The sequence below is a fragment of the Staurois parvus genome, unplaced genomic scaffold, assembly GCF_062004578.1.
Source record: "Staurois parvus isolate SC_StPar_1 unplaced genomic scaffold, SC_StPar_1.0 ptg000449l, whole genome shotgun sequence".
Taxonomy (NCBI): domain Eukaryota; kingdom Metazoa; phylum Chordata; class Amphibia; order Anura; family Ranidae; genus Staurois; species Staurois parvus.
The window spans coordinates 5,488,936-5,510,531 of NW_028318245.1; the positions used below are offsets into that span (position 1 = coordinate 5,488,936).

Below are 21,596 nucleotides of genomic sequence, written 5' to 3' on the forward strand. Positions count from 1 at the left end.
CAGAGATCCAGAGGCAAGGGATTGCTCTACAGACTTGGAGCGGTGACATCTATCTACATGTAGACGGCTCAATGGTTTCAGCCATGAGTAGGAAGTTTGAAGCCAGGACTTGCGCTGAGGTGGGCAGTTTCTACTGATGGTGGCTGTCAATTTTAGGAACACTGACTGACTGATTGATTGGACTGGTTATTGGCCCAATACTGTCACATTGAGCAAGTCACCATTAGGATTTGTTGCAAGATGGTGGGTCAGCTCTGTCTACCTAGCCTCTTCTGCTCTTGTTGGCCAGCAGCGCTGTGGCACTTTATTTAAACATCACAAGCCAAGGACTCTGGGCTTTCGATAGTTCTGTCTACATTGGATTCATACTCTATTACTCTGTACCTGGATTCTGACTCTACCTAGCCTGTTCATGGATTACCGTCTAGTCTGCTGCCTGCCCTGACCTCTGCCTGTCAAGGATTACACTTACTGTTTGCCACCTGCCCCGACCTCCTGACTCGGCTCTCCATTTACACCCGACTTCCCTCCGATCCGCCTAGACAGAAGGGCACAGCATCCCCTTCACTTTTTTTTTTAGTAGACCAGATCAGACTGGAGGTAAGCTGGTGTAAATACATACAAGTCCATTTACACCCGACGGCCCATAGGTTGAATGGACCATCCAATCAGATCTGCCTGAAAAACTGACAGGCGGACCGATAAGACCCTTTGTGTAAAGGGGGCCCAAGACCGGACCTTTACCCTGAGAGAAGAGAAATGAAGACAGACAGCGATGTTGTCATTCTTCATCTTTATTCAACACCCGATCTACGGCTTTCAGAAAAATTCTGGGTCACCATAATCACAATCCAGTAATCGCTGCAACTGTCCAATCGGTTTAAGTTGACCCGCGGTTTCTCTAAGTCTTTGTAGGATTGGGGGAATTAGAACAAATGTCTTCAATTTCATGCATCACTATGTGGTAATCGGCTCATTTGAGGACAGGCAGATGGCTCCTCAACCGATGTCTGCCTTAGGTAATCCTCAGAGGCACTACTGCCTCCTGTGCTGTGGAAATATCCATTTGGGAGGCAACAGATCACCGAAAGTGAATGGTGCTTGAACCATAGAACAGACCCGCCTACGCTTTCATAAGTGCAGAGCTGGTCAAGGCAGGCGCTGGCCTTTAGCTAGTGGGACAGCCAATCGAATGGAATTACATGGAGCTAGTCAGCATGGAGGCCACAGCGTCCTCTAGATTAGTTTGAATGCAAAGCTGCAACATGAATCTGCTGATGCCGAATTAAACTGGATTTATCCGCCAGTTCTCTGCCACACTCCGAACATGCAAATGGCTTGACCCCACTATGGAGTCGCTGATGTCTTAGAAAATTCGACTTGCCTATAAATTCTTTACCGCACTCTGCGCAGGAAAACGGTTTGAGCCCAGTGTGGAGCGGCTGATGTCTGATTAAACTTGATTTGTCAGCAAACTCTTTGCCGCACTCCGAGCACGAGTACGGCTTGATCCCGGCGTGACGCTGCTGATGTTTGATGAAGTTTGACTTGTCCACAAATTCTCTACCGCACAGCGTGCACGAGAACGGCCTCTCGCCGGTGTGGATCCTGTGGTGTCGCGAGAGGTAAGAACGGTCAGAAAAGCCTTTCCCACACTCTGTGCAGGTGTAAGGTTTCTTGTTTGCATGTGTGGCCTGGTGTCGGACGAGCGTCGCCTCCGCCATAAAACCTCTGCCGCATTCGGAGCAGGAGAACGGCATTTCCACGCCATGAATCTTCATGTGTTTTCGGAGGTGCGAGGACCAGGCGAAGGCTCTGCCACACTCGCAGCAGGAGAACGGCTTCTCTCCAGTGTGCACCCGTTCGTGGCTGGCCAGATTGTCTTTTGTCATGAAACGTTTCCCACACTCTGTACAACCGTAAGGCTTCTCGCCTCGGTGGATAGCCTGGTGAGCGACGAGCCGACACCTCTCTCTAAAACCCTTCCCACACTCCGGGCAGGAAAATTCTGCGTCCGTGTGGGTCTTCTGATGCTTCCGGAGTTGAGCTGCTTCGGCAAAGCACTTTCCGCACTCTGGGCAGGAAAACGGCTTTAGCCCAGTGTGGTGTCGCTGGTGCCGAATGAGCTTCCGCTTATCGTCAAACTCTCGCCCGCATTCTGTGCAGGAAAACAGCTTTGTGGCTGTCAGACTTCTACTCTGCTGATAGAGATAGGACTGGTCGGAAGTGTCTGAATTGGTCGGATGCCGATACATATTTGTGTTAAGGGCACCTGATGTACCGAGGGTAGATCTTTCATAATTGGAGGGGGGCACATGTGAGTTCGTATAATGATAGCCAGGGTGTATAGTTCGAGTGACAAAATATTCTCCTGAAGAATCATCCCTGAGTGTGTTATCTTCATTGTCACAATTTGGAGATGATATGACATCATTCTCCAAAGTGTCCATGTTGCTTGGGTCACCTGTTATAAGAAATAACACATTTTACATTAAATTACATTTACAAATGAATTAAAAACAATAATGATCTATACAGTATAGTCATTCCTTGTGTCTCCACAGAAATCCCCACATACACAGTACAGTTGGCACCAACAAATAAAGCTTGCCATTTTTTTCTCATGTGACATGTGTTGCTGTTGTCTAGATGACACCTGTCATAGGCATATACAGTGAAGGAAATGCGTATTTGCTCCCTTGCTGATATTGAATGTTTGCCCACTCACAAAGAAATGATCGGTCTAAAAATCAGATGGTAGGTGTATTGTAACACTGAGAGACAGAATAGCAACAAACAATTCAGCAGAAATGCATGCCTAACAAATGATGACTGATCTGCATGTTCATGAAGGAAATAAGTATTTGATCCCCTTCACAAAACATGCTTAGTATTTGGTGGCAAATCCCTTGTTGGCAATCACAAAGGTCAGACGTTTCCTGGAGTTGGTCACCAGGTTTGCACACATCTCAGGAGGGATTTTGGCTCACTCCTCTTGGCAGATCCTCTCCAAGTCATTAAGGTTTGGTGGCTGACATTTGGAAACTCGAACTTTCAGCTCCCTCCACAGATTTTCAATCGGATTAAGGTCTGGAGACTGGCAAAGCCACTCCAGGACCTTAATGTGCTTCTTCTTGAGCCACTCCTTTGTTGCCTTGGCCGTGTGTTTTGGGTCATTGTCATGCTGGAACACCCCTCCACGACCCATTTTCAATGCCCTGGCTGAGGGAAGAAGGTTCTCATCCAAGATTTGACGGTACATTGCCCCGTCCATCGTCCCTTTGATGCGGTGCAGTTGTCCTGTCCCCTTAGCAGAAAAACACCCCCAAAGCAGAATGTTTCCACCACCATCTTTGACAGTTGGGATGGTGTTCTTGGGGTCATAGGCAGCATTCCTCCTCCTCCAAACACAGCGAGTTGAGTTGATGCCAAAGAGCTCGATTTTGGTCTCATCTGACCACAACACCTTCATCCAGTCCTCCTCTGCATCATTCAGATGTTCAGTGGCAAACTTCAGACGGGCCTGGACATGTGCTTTCTTGAGCAGAGGGACCTTGCGGGCACTGCAGGATTTCAGTCCTTGCCGGTGTAGTGTGTTAAAAATAGTTTTCTTGGTGACTGTGGTCCCAGCTGCCTGGAGATCATTGACAAGATCCTCGCGTGTAGTTCTGGGATGATTCCTCACTGTTCTCATGATCATTGACACTCCACGAGGCGAGATCTTGCATGGTGCACCAGACCTAGGGAGACTGACAGTTGTTTTGTGTTTCTTCCATTTGCGAATGATTGCACCAACTGTTGTCACCTTCTCACCAAGCTGCTTAACCATAGTTTGGTAGCCCAGTCTAGCCTTGTGTAGGTCTACAATCTTGTCCCTGACATCCTTGGACAGCTCTTTGGTCTTTGCCATGGTGGAGAGTTTGGAATCTGATTGTTTGATTGCTCCTGTGGACAGGTGTCTTTTATACAGGTAACAAAATGAGATTAGCAGCACTCCCTTTAAGAGACTGCTTCTAATCTCAGCTTGTTACCTGTATGAAAGACACCTGGTAGCCAGAAATCCTGCTGAATAATAGGGGATCAAATACTTATTTCCCTCATGAACATGCAAATCAGTGCATCATTTGTTAGACATGCATTTCTGCTGAATTTGTTGTTGCTATTCTGTCTCTCAGTGTTACAATACACCGAACATTTGATTTTTAGACTGATCATTTCTTTGTGAGTGGGCAAACATTCAAAATCAGCAGGGGAGCAAATACGCATTTCCTTCACTGTACTGTATCTTTTCATCAGCGTTCATTGAAAGACACAGATGTTCAAACACTGCTGGGTTATATTGCTGCTTACATGAGGATGTGGACAATGGCAAAAAAAAAAAAAAATTGTGACCAGCCCCGTAAAACCCCTCCTATTTCCAGCATATCTTAGTTTTTTTTTCTGGGATCCTAGGAGGATGGACTGATCTGCAGAAAAAAGTCTAACCTTTTTATTGGCCAATTTTTTTTTTTAATCAAGACTACTTTTTTCGCAGACACTTCATCACCCTGACGCACATGACGCAACGCGTCGGTTCGTCATTTCCGGTGACGCACGTCCGGATGCCGAGGTCATATTGGATTCCCCAGTGCATGCAGATTTACCCATAGGTTGTGGTAAAAAAGCCTGTTAACCAAGAGGACAATGTGAGTGCAATATTTTATGGTGTTTACCCTTTCTAAATAAATACACTACACTATGGAAAGTTCTATGTTTTTTTCATGAGTCTGGAGTGGAGAATTAAGAGAGGAGATGGAATAAGGAGTCTGCCAGAGGAGATATACCACTGAGGTGGAAACAGCTTTGGGGCCCTGTGTGGGTCAAGGAGGGGAGGTGAGCAGGCATTGCTGCCATTTGGTGGATTTAATTTGCACCTAGAAGTGGAGTACACGTATGTTTTTCAAAAAAGCACAGAGTCACATGCATGGACATCTTTCTTTTTTACTTATGATGTATATATAGTGTGTGTAAATAAGGCACCACTTTATGTGGATAATCGATATATTATATGAGCTTTTATTCACTAATTTATTCACTCTTATTTTGTACATTGGAGTTTCTAATTATATGCACTGTATAATAGGTATTTTCACAGTGTGTGTTAATTCACTAAAGTATAAATACATTTGGTTGCACTATTTTTTTCTCCCACTAGAGGGAGACATTAGTGTGTACTACACAGATTTGTCACATGAGAATATGAAATTTATATTATTAATTTTTTTGAATGCACTTTAATTTTATTTTTTATGTGATATAAGCACTTCACTATTTTTTTCTTTTAGTTCTGAATATCTACTGTAATAAAGTTATGGGGACCAGGCCTTGGGAGGTATCTTGTTATTAAGACCTTTGGGAGCCATTGAATCCCAACTTATCACTTTACCATAGAATGGGGACCGGGTTTCTGAATATTTACTGTTATTAAGTCATGGGGACCAGGCTCTGGGAGGTATCTCGTTATTAGGACCTTTGGTTCCATTAAAATTCCAACTTTCCATTGGTTTATCGTAGAAGGGAAGAAAAGTAAAAACAGGGCACACTCTCGTGCATTACCATGATGAAACACGAGTTTAATAAAATGCATAAAAGTGCATACTCACAAACCAAAGGAGATCAAAACAGAGACAGAGTCAGTGGTGACTCCTTCTTCAGGGTTCTGTCACCCTACCTCATCAAGGGTCTCCCGTCATTTGGAACCGTCACCACTGACTCTTTGTCTGTTTTGATCTCCTTTGGTTTGTGCGTATGCACTTTTATGCATTTTAACCACTTCCCGTCCGGCCCATGTATATAAACGGCCGGATGGGTGCAGTGCAGGAGCGGGTTCCCGTTCATAAACGTCGGCTGACATTTTAGCCTGTGTGCACTCCCTGGGAGCACGCGGCACCACGATCCGGTGCCCGCTGTGTTCTCCGGACACAGCGGAACACCGATCGCTGTACGGGACCTCTGTGTGAGGTCCCAATCATGTGATCACTGAATAGCCAATCAGTGATCACATGAATAGTAGTAAGCAATATCACTTCTGACATCATTGCTTACTACTAGTAAAATCTGTGAATGATCAGAGGTCACATGGTACAGGGCTATTTCACAACAGCCTTGTACCATGTGACAAGCTGTGACCAATCACAGCTCGCACAGTATTTCTCAATGGCTGCAAGAATGCAGCCAGAGAGAAGGAGAAATTATTCCTTTTACAGCCTTTATGGGTGTAAAAGCAATCAGTGTCAAAAAAACAAAACTTCATCACCCCCTACAAGTAGTGTCATTATGGTGACACTGTACTGCTAGGGTGACAGTATGCTAAAAAAAAAACAAAAAAACAACATAAATAATAATATAAAACAATAAAATAAAAATGTAAAAAATATTTTTGAAAAATTATCATTTTTGGTTATAAACTAATGTGGGTTATTTTTTTTTTTACTAAAAAAATAGTTGAATACATTTTGGCCAAGATTTATGAAGAAAGATGATTAATTTGCAAAATTATAATCAAAATGTGAAATTTGCAAAATTGTATAAGAAAAACACTTTTTTTTTTTAAATGTTTGGACTTTTTCATTTATATAGCAAAAAAATAAAAATCCCCAGTGGTGAATAAATACCACCAAAATAAAGTTTTATCTGTCTCAAAAAAATGCTAAAAAACTCCTATGGGTACAGTGTTGCATGACCACCCAATTGTCATTCAAAGTGTGACATTGGCCTGGACAGGAAGGGGGTGAAAGTGTCCGGACTTGAAGTGGTCAATTTTTTCTGGTAAGCAATTCACTTATTGTCTGCACATGGTGAAAGAGCACATTTTTGGATCTACAGGACTACATCTTCATGGGACTGTCACCTTAATGTTCACCATATACTGTCTAGAAACATCATTTGTTAGATGATGTGGAGAGCATGCTGTATTATTTATTCAACACTATACAAACCCCTGTATTTATAGAAGGTTACATCTCTTGGCAACTGGTAATGTAATAATATGAGGTAGGAAGCCAAACATGGACTGATGGCTCCTGACACAACGACTACCGGAAACATGGTGCTTCATCACTGAGAAGGGGGAAGAAGATGAGATGGTTGCAGATATCAAGTACAGGAGAGTTTGTTGCATACCTACCTATTCCAGTCTCTATAGAATCTTCCTCCTCCTTCACAATGACTGGTATCACCATATCCTCCTCCTTTAATGTCACTGGTAGTATGTCTTCTTCACCTTTAATAATTACTGGTATCACGTCCTCCTCCCCTTTCACTGACATTGGTAACACAATCCCCTCCCTTGCCTCTTCTTTGAGAATTTTGATCTTAAAGTCTCCCGGATTCTTATTCTGTTTAAAAAAAAAAAAAAAAGTCATAGGTTGATGTGCAGGCAAGCCAGAAATGGTGAATGTTAAAAAGCTCCATTCCATCAATTCCATCTACCTGATGATGTTGGGAGATGGTGCAATCTTTCTGTGTGGAATCCCGGGAATACAGAGGACAAGGACATCTCTCTGGTGGGTTCCCATTACTGGATCCATCTACCTGATGATGGTGAGAGATGATGTGATCTTCCTGTGTGGAATCCCGGGAATACAGAGGACGGGGACATCTCTCTGGTGGGTTCCCATTACTGGATCCATCTACCTGATGATGGTGGGGGATGGTGTGACCTTCCTGTGTGGAATCCCGGGAATACAGAGGACAGGGACAGCTCTCTGGTGGGTTCCCATTACTGGATCCATCTACCTGATGATGTTGGGAGATGGTGCGAACTTTCTGTGTGGAATCCCGGGAATTCAGAGGACGGGGAGATCTCTCTGGTGGGTTCCGATTACTGCATCCATCTACTTGATGATGTTGGGAGATGCTGCAATCTTTCTGTGTGGAATCCCGGGAATACAGAGGACAGGGACATCTCTCTGGTGGGTTCCCATTACTGGATCCATCTACCTGATGATGGTGAGAGATGATGTGATCTTCCTGTGTGGAATCCCGGGAATACAGAGGACGGGGACATCTCTCTGGTGGGTTCCCATTACTGGATCCATCTACCTGATGATGTTGGGAGATGGTGCGAAATTTCTGTGTGGAATCCCGGGAATACAGAGGACGGGGACATCTCTCTGGTGGGTTCCCAATACTGGATCCATCTGTAGGAATCAAACACACTGACTCTATCCATAGTTTCTATGTGTTTATCAGATAATGGGGGATCTAGGTGGAGCCTCCGTACTGCTCTCTCCTTTACAATAAGGTCTCCACTTACCTGGTGATGTGAGGGGCGGCCGGCTCGCCATATTGCTGGGGACCTTTTTGTTGACGTTCGTCTCTGTGTAGGAAACACACACACTGACTGAATCCATTGTTTCTATGTGTTTATCAGATGATGGGGGATCTAGGTGGACCCTCCGTACTGCTCTCTCCTTTACAATAAAGTGTCCTCTTACCTGGTGATGTGAGGGGCGGCTGGCTCGCCATATTGCTGAGGACCTTTTTGTTGATGTTCATCTCTGTGTAGGAAACACACACACTGACTGAATCCATTGTTTCTGTGTTTATCAGATGATGGGGGATCTAGGTGGACCCTCTGTACTGCTCTCTCCTTTACAATAGAGTCTCCTCTTACCTGGTGATGTGAGGGGCGGCTGGCTCGCCATATTGCTGGGGACCTTTTTGTTGACGTTCATCTCTGTGTAGGAAACACACACACTGACTGAATCCATTGTTTCTATGTGTTTATCAGATGACGGGGGATCTAAGTGGAGCCTCCATATTGCTCTTTTCAACTAGATCTCCTCTTACCTGGTGATGCAAGAGCTGGCTGGCTCGCCATAATACTAGAGTCTCGCGGAACCTTTTCCCGGGTGTTCATCTCTGTTCTCGGAATGTGAGGTGAAGGAGCCGTGTTGGGTCTCTGCTCTCGATCGTTGGATGTGACAAACAAGGACGGCCGTTGGGCCTCGCTCGCCTCCCAGCTACGGTTTAGTCCTGCTCGTTAAGAATAAAAAAGGAGCCCTGTTCAGATACACTCCCAGAATCCCTCACACCCTCCTATCAACACAAGAATGGCTCCATGGAGCATAAGTAGGCCGTTTTAACCCATACTTCTTAACAAACATCCAAAGACTAAACAATCCCCGCTGACTCGTCTAGTTATCGGTTACCTGATCGCCAATGCCCGTCCTGGTAGAATCATACTCAAGTATTGGGTGAGGAACAGGGTTCAACATCAACATCTGGGTGATATATGTTTATTATTATGTTGTGTATATAGTAGAAATAATAACCCCCGACGCACGACGTCACGTATCTTATGCTGCACATGGCAGCCATACAAATGTGGAAACTGAGGGGGCCGAAAATGGCGCCATGACCCCGACTTTGTGACACCGTATCCTTCACCGCAGGTCAGAGGCTGCATTACATCCATCTGTATATTCCCCTATGCCACCCATTTCATCGCCTACTTCTCTTTCCTCACCCCACTCACCAAGAACTCCCCTCCTCCTCAACACCACAACCGGAAACCACTACCTCAGCCCCCCTCCCCACCTTCTACAGACCACTTCTTATTGCCCTAATCCAACATGGCCGCTCCCACACCGGAAGTCTCCCTGTAAGCAGCGCGTGGAGTGCGTTACGCTTTCACTCATTTCAGCTGAATGACTGCCGGGGGGGGGGGGGGTGAAGGAAAATATCTCTCTGAAACGCCCGGCGGGTACCCCCTAAGAAGTCTCGGAGCGGCCGATTCCGCCGCTGTCCGCATCCAACATGGTGGCCGCGTCAACCGTTCCCATGGAAACGGAGCCTTTCAAGGCTGTCAAAGATGCCACAAACGACCTCCTGAGAAGCGGCTGTCGTCTGAGTTTCAACGAATTCTGGGTGCTGTTCTGCGCGTGTAATTGTGGACTACAACAAAATGGCCGACACTGATTTATCTCAGGGTCGGAGGATGAACAGGCGTTAAGGGGACGTGACATATTGGGTGAGGGCATGGTGGATAAAGCCACTATTATGGATAAGGGCAATGGACACAGGTGAAAGACAAAACTGAGTTTCCTGTCAGGGTGTGTAAGCATATGGTCATGTGATCAGCCAGTTCACTGCCAGAAAAAAGTACATATAAATGGATGGTGTCCAACCCAAAAAATAGAATCGCATTACACAAAAAAGTACCGCTCTGCAACCAGAAATGTAGTATTGGGTACTGTTATCCTTAGCTGAAAACCTCAATAAGATAACCCTTGACATCATCAAAATGATCCCAAAAACGTAACCCTTGACCTCACCCTTAAAATAAGCCCAAAAATGTAGCCCTTGAACCTCAAACTAGCCCAAAAACATAACCCTTGACCTCCCTCTCAAATCAACGCCTAAAATGTAACCCTTGACCTCGTCCTCAAACCAACGCAAAATAATTTAACCCTTGACTTCACCCTCAAACCAAACCAAAAAAATGTAACCCTTGACCTCACCCTCAAACCATTCCCAAAAAACATAACCCAACTAGACCTCCCTCTCAAATCAACGCCTAAAATGTAACCCTTGACCTCAGCCTCAAACTATTCCCAAAAAACAACCCTTGACCTCCATCTCAAATAAACCCCTAAAATGTAACCCTTGATCTCCCCCTCAAACTAACTCCAAAAACAGATCTCTTGACCTCACCCTCAAACTGGCCCCAAAACGTAACCTTTGACCTCCATCTCAAATCAAGCTTAAAAACCTAACCCTTGACCTCTGTCTCAAACTGACTGCAAAAACTTAACCCTTAATCTCACCCTCAAACTAACCCCAAAAATGTAACACTTGACCTAAACCTCAAACTACCCCCAAAAATGTAACACTTGACCTCAACCTCAAACATGTTACACTTGACCTCAAACTAATCCCAAAAATTTAACACTTGACCTCAACTTCAAACTATCCCCATAATTGTAACTCTTGATCTCCATCTCACATCAACCTTAAAAACCAAACCCTTGACCTTACCCTCAAACTAACTCCAAAAACATAACCCTTGACCTCACACTCAAACTAACCCCAAAAATGTAACCCTTGACCTCACCCTTAAACTAACCCTAAAAATGTAGCCCTTAAACCTCACCTTCCAACTAGCCCCAAAAATGTAACCCTTGACCTCTCTCTCAAATCAACCCCCAAATAGATAACCCTTGACCTCACCCTCAAAGTAACCCAAAAAAATATAACCCTTGAACTCCTCCTCAAACTAACCTCAAAAACATCATCCTTGACCTCACCATCAAACTAACCTCAAAAACATAGCCCTTAACCTCACTTAAAATAACCCTTGAACCTCAACCTCGCCCCAAAAACGTAACCCTTTACCTCCATCTTGAATCAACCCCCAAAAACATGATCCTTGACCTCACCCTCAAACTAACCCAAAAAACTTAACCCTTGACCTCACCCTCAAACCCAAAAACATAACTCTTGACCTCACCCTCAAACTAATCCCAAAAACATAACCCTTGACCTCACCATCACACTAACCCTAAAAACGTAACCCTTGACCTCACCCTCAAACCCAAAAACATAACTCTTGACCTCACCCTCAAACTAGTCCCAAAAACATAACCCTTGACCTCACCATCAAACTAACCCTAAAAACTTAACCCTTGAACTCACCCTCAAACCAAAAAACATAACTCTTGACCTCACCCTCAAACTAGTCCCTAGAAATTAACGCCAAGATGTAACCTTTGACCTCCTTCTCAAATCAACCCCCAAAAACATAAGCTTTGACCTCCCTCTAACATCAACCCCTAAAATGTTACCCTTGACCTCACCTTCAAACTAACCCTAAAAACGTAACTCTTGACCTCACCCTCAACCCAAAAATATAACCATCAACCTCACTCTCAAACCAATCCCAAAAATGTAACCCTTGACCTCACCATCAGTCTACCCCCAAAAACATAACCCTTGACCTCACCTTAATGCTTAACACAGCCCCAACAGCTTAACTTTAACCCAACTCATAATACAAATCCAACAGCCAACCTACACCAAAACCTCACCGTCCACACAAGGCCAGCTCTAACATGATCCCAAACATGGCCATTCACCTTCTCCTACCCCCACACCTAACTGCCACTCAAAGATGAACTAATGAGCTGGAAACACAGATGAGGAGACATCTTATAACTTTAAAAGCAGTTTATTGTGTGTTCCAGGAACCTTGTGAGGGACTCAGAGAAAAACCTTATCATATGACGGATAATATTATTATAATAAAACACTCAGGTTACTACCTGAGGATTTACCAGAGCAGTTCCAACATGGTGTCTCATTATTAATTGGCAGCTGACCATCCCGGGACCCAGTGTAACAGAATGCCAAGCCTGCTGTTTTCATGGCTGCATGGTGAACTTTATGACCATTTACAAAGCTGGTGCAGGTGGTATCACTCAGCGTAAAGAAAATTTGTGGGCTTGAGTCCTTCTCTGATCAGAAAGGGGGGTGGGGATGGAAGCAACACAGTAATTCACGTGGATGTAATGGATGAGTTCAGGAAAGGGCCAATGCCTCTCCACTCATTGTCTTTGCGATGATGTCTTTCTGGCTCCACTTCCCATAGACAAGCAGGGATGACCCAGGGTTCCTGGTTTTATGGAGACCTGTTCTATACTAACTTGTGAGGGATAACTCCACCAATACTAAAAACCACACTCCAATCAAAACTTGGGGAAGGAGAAGTAAGGCTTACACCTTCCGGAGATGGAGAAGTAAGGCTTAGACCTTCTGGGGAATGAGAAGTAAGGCTTAGACCTTCTGGCAACGTCTTATTGCCTGTGACTCAAACTTCCGTTTCCTGTCTATTTGACAGGAAGTGTAAGTGAAGGTAAAATCTTGCCAATGGTGATACAGGAAGCGATTGCAAAAAAAAAAAGTTTCTAGTATAGGGAGGGTTACCTTTATTGGGATTTTTTGCTGTCCATATCCCATTGGGTAAATTTACCTCTCTTCCTGTGTAGGGGTGATGGACGGGACAAGACATAACAAAGAGCTCAGTCTATCCTAAGACTATCCTTAAACTAAAAAAGCTTTGTCTGGGGAAGTGATACCAAACATCCAGTAATCCTATCTTCTGGAGGCTCTGGCCAACTAGTTGTTTAGACCTTTTGAAGTATTCACAACCTTCCATAGCTGGGTAGAAAGCTTTAGAAATGCAGCAGAACTGGTCCACCATGGAGTATCAGGGAACGAGAAGATCGCCGCAACGCATGAATCTGCACCTGCGCAGGATTTCGACAAGGCATACAGGCAGGCGGGCACTAGGACCCAGGTGCGCCTGTCACCGATGACGGCGCCGGGCAGGCACTAGGACCCAGGCGCGCCTGTCGGCACTGGTCGGGCTATTTAAAGAGCACCTTGGTGATGATTCAGTGCTGACTGGTCTTTACGCTCCCCCCCCCCCCCCCCCCCGTGTCCTGCTAGTTCCTGACGTTCCCTTTGTTGCTGACCTGGCTTGTTCCCGACCTGACTCCGATTGCTCTCCTGCTCCTGGTTCCTGACTTCGGCTCTGCTCCTGACCTTGGCTTTCTCTTCTGATTCGGTACTGCGCTGCCCGACTGTTTATGACCCTGGCTTGTCTGACCCTGCTCCAGTCCTGTTCCTGGCTACCTACCCTGCTCTGCTGCACATCCGGCAATCCACAATACCTGCCTGCTCTATTGCTACTGTGCCCTAAATCAGTGGATACTCAGTCTACCAAGGCCATCATCTGCAGGAGCCACAAGCAACAACTGGCGCTCTTGTCCCCCTGGTCCCTAGACTCCCCCTGTTCCAACCTTAGTGGGGTCAGGGCTAGGGACACAAGTGAGGCCGACCTCGTCAACTCAGTCTCCCATCAGGTACGTGACATGGAGGCTGGTGGAAGGCATTACTTCCCAAAGACATTTAGCAGAGCAAAACTACTTTATCTCACAGGAAAGCTTGTTTCTTCCTTGTGAAGGTTCTGATGGACCTCTACATATGCTTTAGTATTGAAATGTTCCCCACACTCAGAGCAGGAATATGGCTTCTCTTCCAAGTGGACTCTGGCATGGTCAACAAGGTAGATCATCTTGGAGAAAGACTTTCCGCAGTCTGAGCAGGAGAAAGGCCGTTCTGCCGTGTGAACTCTCCGGTGTTCAATGAGCTCTGACTCCTTTAGAAAGCACTTTTCGCACTCCAAACATGTGTATGTCTTCAAGCCTGCATGGACCTTCAGATGGTTCCTTAGTTCTGATTTCTTCATAAAATTTTTCTCACACTGTGGGCAGGTAAAACTTCCACGTTCATGAATCTTACAGTGCTTAGTCATGGCAGACTTCTGGTTGAAGCTCTTTCCGCACTCCGGACACGAGAAGGGCCGCTCGCCCGTATGAACCCTCTGGTGTTCTGTCAGGTGGGACTTCTTTAGAAAGCACTTCTCACACTCCGAGCACGCGAATGTCTTCAAGCCTGTATGAACCTTCAGGTGGTTCCTCAGGTCCATTCTTTGTGGAAAGTATTTCCCACAATGTGGGCAGGTAAAGTTTTGACCTTTGTGAGTCTGGCGGTGCTTAGTCAGGGTGGACTTCTGGTTAAAACACTTCCCGCAGTCAGGGCAGAGGAACGGCTTTTCTCCGGTGTGAATTAGGACATGTGCGCTAAGGTGAGACTGTCGCAAAAAGCGTTTCCCACATTCTGGACAAGGAAGGCCTTCACCCGCATGGTGCCTCTGATGTTTAATGATGTAATCTTTACTGACAAAAAATTTTCCACATTCAAGACACTGAAATGGCTTCTTGGCTGAGTCATCTGTTTGGCGGCGAGATATTGCCGAATCCTTTGATTTCTGTTGCTTGTGAATTAACTGATGCTGTGCAAGTTCTGACTGATGCGGAAAACATTCCCCGCAGTCAACACAAAGTAACAACTTACTGTCTGCGAGAAATGTGTGCAGCAGGTTCCGATGTTCGGCAAGACCAGACCGGCGTAAAAAACGCTTGCCGCAGTCTGGACACGGAAAGGGGCGCTCGTCTGAGTGTACCTTCTTGTGCTCCTTAAGGTGAGATTGACGGGAGAAGCGTTTACTGCATTTGGAACAACAGAAAGGCTTCTCAGCCGCATGGGATCTATAGTGCCTCAAAAGGTCAGTTTTACTAGTAAAACGTCTCCAACACTTGGAGCAACGAAAGTCTTTTTCATCCGTAAGTTCTGAATCATGGATCTCCGCATATGATCGACTGAAAAAAGGTTCCTCAGAGTTAGTAAGATCAGGTGACCAACCCGAAGTTTGAAACTCTGCATGGGATGCACTAGGAGCAGACTCCTCAAGGTTGCAAGGATCAACTGACCTGTCCAACCTATGAAGTCCTTCGTGGAAACTTGAGGTAGCAATATGTGACAGACTGATGGAAGAATCCTTACTATGAAAATCTGGATGGTTGGATGGCATCATTACATTTACCACTGGACAGGTTGGCACGATGTCGTCCTCTTGAGATGTTGTCATGAAATTCTGCACGTTCGCTGGGAATAAGATGTATGCGATATTTTAACACAAAGGTAAGTCAGCTTGGTTCTTATTACAACAAGGAAATGATCGCAACATCACAAAATAACTACAAAGTGATGGATCTTCAGTCCCCGTCTTAAGTCATTAAGAATCAAAGTTTAACGTTCAGATAGGTGGAATGCACATCCCCTGGCCATCTTCAATACTGCCAGACACGTTGTGGAACAATACCAAACCATAACCACTGCATCTATAACAAGGGAGCTTTGTCCTCTATCCAAGAACATACAGACTGAAGGGGCCCGGGGTAGGGAGTTACAAACTTAAGAATACATAATTAACTTTTATTATGGCCCCATGCATATGCACATAACTATAATAATATCAAATATTCATAATCAGGAATTAAAAATAAGAATTGTTCATTGTGATGATTGGGGTATCTGTCTTCAAAAGTAAATGATAGTTTTTTTAATATATGCATTTAAGTTGTTGACCAGCTCCAGGCACTTTTGTTTTCTGCCTCTATATTCTTGGATTATTGTCATCACTTGGCATTCTGATTTGTTTGGATCCTAATTTTTATTTATCAAATTCAATAAGCAGTCGGTTCAGCATAGGAGCAATTAGGAACCCTAAAAGACCGAAGGAACGTGTGCTTCTATTGCAAACAGCAGAACCATTTTAGTAAATTTAGTCACCAGGGTTTTTTTCAATTAAATGTCCCCTAGAATAGGCCCACCCCTGATGTAGCTTCAGCCCTGCCCTCTATAATAGGTCCACCCATGATGTAGCTTCAAACTGCCCTCTAGAATAGGTCCACCCTGATGTAGCTCCAACCCCACCCTTTAGAATAGCACCACTCCTGGTGTACCTCTAACCATGCCCTCTAGAATAGATCCACACCTGATGTAGTTCCAACCTTGCCCTCTAGAATAGCTCCACTCCTGATGTAGCTCCAACCCTGCCCTCTAGAATTGGTCCACCTGTGACGTAGCTTCAACCCTGCCCTGTAGAATAGGTCCACCAGGATGTAGCTCTAACCCCACCCTCTAGAATAGCTCCACCCCTGGTGTACCTCTAACTGTACCCTCTAGAACAGGTCCAAACCTGATGTAGTTCCAACCCTGCTCTCTAGATTAGATCCACCTCTAATGTAGCTCCAACCCTGACCTCTAGAAAAGGTCCACCTCTGATGTAGCTCCAACCCTGCCCTCTACAACAAGTTCACCCCTGATGTAGTTCCAACCCTGCCCTCTAGAACAGGTCCACCCCTGATGTAGTTCCAACCCTGCCCTCTAGAACAGGTCCACCCCTGATGTAGGTCCAACCCTGCCCTCTAGAACAGGTCCACCCCTGATATATTTCCAACCCTGTCCTCTAGAACAGGTCCACCCCTGTTGTAGTTCCAACTCTGCCCTCTAGAACAGGTCCAATCCTGATGTAGTTCTAACCCTGCCTTCTAGAATAAGTCCACCCTTGATGTAGCTCCACCCCTGCCCCCTAGAAAAGGTCCACCTCTAATGTAGTTCCAACCCTGCCCTCTAGATTATATCCACCTCTGATATAGCTCCAACCCTGCCCTCAAGATTAGATCCACCTCTGATATAGCTCCAACCCTGCCTTCTAGAATAGGTCCAATCCTGATGTAGTTCCAGCGACGCTTTCTAGAATAGGTCCACTCCTGATGTAGTTCCAGACACAATTAACTTTTCTATTCACTGCTCCCAACCACAATTCCAGTCACCACAAACCACCACTGTTACAACCAAAAGTGACAGCCCCAACAGAGATACATGTAGACGGCAGAAAGTTCATAAAAGCCAATGCAGGACAGCAGAGCCAAGGCTGTTTGAAAAGCAGGGTTTCATAAACACAAATGCCATATCAGAGCTATTAAGTTTTGTTTTGCTTTTTTGATTTCCTTTAGGCCAGTGACAAGATCAGCCAATGATCACAAGTCCATGTTGGTCAGCTATGCATTTCACCCAGAACAGCTCTGTTCCGGACCACCATCATGGTGTTTCAAGGAACAATGTAAACATAGTTGGAAAAAAAAACAAAAAACATCCTAATCACAAACATAAATCTGGGATTGACGTAGAATTGCTGAATCCCAGTGAGAAATGGAGAACAAAAGGACAAAGAAAGACCAGCAGGTATCAAGGACAAGTCAGAGAAGAACTGGAGCCCATCAATGTTTGTGTGGAAGCCATCAGATATAAAAAGAATGGTCTCAGTTTAGTATACACGCGCCAGAGCAAGCAAATCACAGTGAACAGCTTCAGAAAGGATGCTGGGAAAGGAAATGTCATATAGATACAAAACACGATTCCGATCAACCGTTCTGCATTGAGCGTTTATCACTTACCTGTGCTGAATTCTGAAGGATTGTCCCCCTCCTTACATTGTTGGTCACTCCATAAATACATCTCTTCTTCATCTTTAACTTCAATTTTAATATCAATTTGGTCTTCAAACTAAAAAAACACAAGGATAACCAATTTAACACCCCAAAATATACTGTATATTGAACAGATAACTAATAGATTATACCTTTCCCACCGCTTCTGTAAAGATGATACATTGTAGAGTCACACTGATATTAGAGGAGACCAATTTACTCCTACCTGATAATGATGAAGGATCTCACGATCTTCCTGTGTGGAATTGCGGGAATACAGAGGACGGGGACATCTCTCTGGTGGGTTCCCATTACTGGATCCATCTGCAGGAAACACACACTGACTGAATCCATTGTTTCTATGTGGTTATCAGATGATGGGGGATCTAGGTGGAGCCTCCGTACTGCTCTCTCCTTTACAATAAAGTCTCCTCTTACCCCGTGATGTGAGGGGCGGCTGATTGTCCATCATGACGTCCTTGTAGAGATCCTTGTGTCCTTCTAAATACTCCCACTCCTCCATGGAGAAATAGACAGTGACATCCTGACACCTTATAGGAACCTGACACACACAATGATACAGTCACCATCCAGACACATCCCTTGCCTATTACTGGAGAATATCCCAGAATTCCCAGCACCGCTCACCTCTCCTGTCAGCAGATCAGTGATCTTCTGGGTGACTTCTAGAATCTTCTGCTTGTTTTGCTCAGGTGTCAGGGAGGAAGGTGGAGGCATCTTGATGGTCAAATGGTCACCAGATTTCATAAAGGGAAAACTCTATTGAAAGAGCAAAACGTATGTCACATGACCCTCCCAGAATCCTCCTCACCTCTCCGGTCAGGTCTGTGTTTTATTAATAGAGATAGGAGTGATGTCATGTGACCTCCCAGAATCCTCAGCACTCCGGTCAGGTCTGTGTTTTATTAATAGAGATAAGAGTGCTGTCATGTGACCTCCCAAAATCCTCCTCACTTTTCCAGCTCTCCAGTCAAGTCTGTGTTTATTAATAGAGATAGGAGTCATGTCATGTGACCTCCCAGAATCCTCCTCACCTCTCCAGTCAGGTCTGTGTTTTATTAATAAAGATGAGTGATGTCATGTGACCTCCCAAAATCCTCCTCACCTCTCCAGTCAAGTCTGTGTTTATTAATAGAGAGAAGAGTGGTCATATGACCTCCCAGAATCCTCACCTCTCCGGTCAAGTCTGTGTTTCTTAATAGAGATAAGAGTGATGGCATATGGCCTCCCAGAAACCTCCTCACCTCCCTGGTCAGGTCTGTATTTTATAAATAAGAAGAGTGGTTATGTGACCTCCCAGAATCCTCCTCACCTCTCCGGAAAGGTCTGTGTTTTATTAATAGAGATAAGAGTGATATCATGTGACTTCCCAGAATCCTCCTCACCTCTCCGGTCAGAAGGCAAATAATCTCCAGAGCGAGGTCTAATATCCTCTCAGTCATGTGACTCTGGCCCTCTTCCATTGTGGCGCTAGGATCTCGTTCTCTGCAAATGGATAGAAGATTGAAAATTGTTATATGAATGTTATGGGGGTATTCTGACCCTATGTGGTCATTATCAGGAGTTATGAAGGTAATATTGAAGACCATTGGACGTTTGGGGGAGAGGAACGTAGCATGGCCATCTGAGAACTTTATGGATGTCTTCTTCCAGTGGTGTGGGATGGGGTAAATGCTGAATCTCTCTATTTTTAAATGTGAACGTTGCCCAGATTCCAGATTTTGATAACGTTCTTTAATTCACAGATAAACACTTGACAGTTTTAAGAGATCAAAAAGATATCCAAAACCAGCAATTTCCAGGGAATCGTCCTAGAAACTGGACAATTGGGAACCGGGTATTATACATGTGAAATATCTCCTCTGCCATGCTATACTTGTTTTATAAACATATCAATGTATTTTTGAATGTAATTTGTAGATTTTATAATTTTTTTTATGTTTCTTTGGTTTTCTTGTTCTTCAAGTATATCCACATGAATAATACCCAATGGTATTCCCGTATTATAAACTTAAACTACAGCACAGGCTGTAAAAAGAACACCATTACCTGCTGCCAGCAACTTCAATGTCTTCTTTCTACTTCCTCTCATGTCAGCTTATAACCCGGAACTTCCTGTTCCACATAGAAGCTACTTCCTGTTTTGTAGTCTCTTCACTTCCTGTCTGTGATTGGTCAGTCTACAACAAAATGGCAGCAGCTGATCAACATATTGGTGTTATAGCTCTCAGCTGGTCCTGATTTTTTCCAAGATTTGTTGGAAAAATGTTTTTAATATTTTAAAAAAGTTACCAGAATGCAAATATTTTTTTCTCATCTCCCCCTTGTAGGGTTGCCACCCTATCCCTTTGAAACGAACACGTATTAGTATCACAGGTTCTGTGGCTGATTAAAGTGGTAATTAAACTCACTTCATGCCTTATCTCCATTAAATTAGCCTCAGAACCTGTGTTCTGTTCGGTTTTAAAGAGATGAGGTGGCCACCCTAAATACAGGAATCCTTTCGGGTTTTATTCATGTGGTTCTACTAGGATCAAGAACCTGAAGAAACAAAAAAAATTTATTCTAAGATTGCTCCAGTTTGCAGGAAAATGCCCCGGAAATTTTTGCTTTTAAATATCTTTTCGATCTGATTGGACATTTACATGTCCATCTGTAAATGTTATGAAGAGTAGACGTGCGGTTTGTTTCGTTCCAAACCGAAATTCGGACAAAATGTATCCAGATTTACGAATTACGATAGTAATGAATTTTAACCAATCCTTAATATGTGTTTGGTTTTAAAGGGATGACGTGGCAACCCTACGCCTTTGCAGTATTTAGAGCAGTTTCTTAACCAAAGTTCCGTGGAACCCTAGGGTTCCTCCAGAGGTTGCTGGGGGTTCCTTGGGCATATAGCAATTTCTTTATCTTTGATAAGTTCCCACTGACATCGTTGATCTCTGTAAGGGGGTGATTCTTCCCAATGACCACAAGTGTGAGGAGCATTCTTCCCGCTGATCATCACACTAATGTTTCATGAGTTTTAGCTACAGTAACTTTTTGCATGGGTTTCCCGAGACCGGAAAGATTATTCAAGGGTTCCTCTGCATTGAAAAAGTTGAGAAAGGCTGATTTAGAAGGTATGCATTGGACCTCTTGTAGTAGCTATTTTGGCAAACCAGAGAACTCCGGGCACGGACTTGAGGAATACAAATGATTTATTAAAAACAGCGCTGTTTTGACTCAACATTCGGCTTGTGCTCTCATCTGCTAAGTGAGTTATAGAAAACTTCTTACAAGCGTATATACCAATTATTACATCACAAGGCATACATTTCTTTTCACTTTCTATCACTTTCAACAGGCTTTCTAAACTCTGCAGAATAACCTTGGACAGCAGCTGCAGATAAGAATCCCAGCTATGAGCTGATATACATTATTCACAGGAAATAAGGCGGGGGGGAGATGAGCCTTGCTTTTACAAACACAGGCTGCTAGAAGTGTTTGAGTTTAAAGGGGAACTCTGCCTTATCTGGGTGCTACCACACTGAAAATTTAGGCAGCTCCCCTGTTAAGCAGCTATGCCAATTAAGAGGTCTGTCTAATTGAGTACAATAAAATAAACACTCCCCAGTAACCTTGCACCCAGCA

General features: G+C 44.5%; 2 protein-coding genes across 6 annotated transcripts in view; one reads left to right on the plus strand and one right to left on the minus strand.

Moving 5' to 3' along the window:
- The window catches only part of LOC149453441 (uncharacterized), a 283,142-nt gene that overhangs the window by 48,279 nt on the left and 213,267 nt on the right, over window positions 1–21,596 (plus strand). The window lies entirely within an intron of this gene.
- Window positions 779–20,066, minus strand: LOC149453444 (uncharacterized). 5 transcript variants are annotated; one of them, XM_089688202.1, is made up of 13 exons: window positions 20,013–20,066; window positions 19,349–19,448; window positions 18,591–18,722; window positions 18,381–18,504; window positions 18,169–18,266; window positions 17,910–18,018; window positions 8,833–9,018; window positions 8,657–8,719; window positions 8,478–8,540; window positions 8,297–8,359; window positions 7,471–8,180; window positions 7,166–7,376; window positions 779–2,464 (listed from the first exon to the last, which is right to left on the minus strand). In XM_089688202.1, the coding sequence occupies exons 2-13, from the start codon at window positions 19,424–19,426 to the stop codon at window positions 1,242–1,244; spliced, it is 3,060 nt and encodes a 1,019-aa protein (XP_089544328.1). In that variant the 5' UTR covers window positions 19,427–19,448; window positions 20,013–20,066; the 3' UTR covers window positions 779–1,241. The 5 variants fall into 5 exon arrangements, with proteins under 5 accessions (XP_089544328.1, XP_089544329.1, XP_089544332.1 ...); XM_089688203.1 differs by lacking the exon at window positions 8,478–8,540; XM_089688206.1 differs by lacking the exons at window positions 17,910–18,018; window positions 18,169–18,266; window positions 18,381–18,504; ... (1 more) ...; window positions 19,349–19,448; window positions 20,013–20,066 and adding an exon at window positions 9,753–9,916.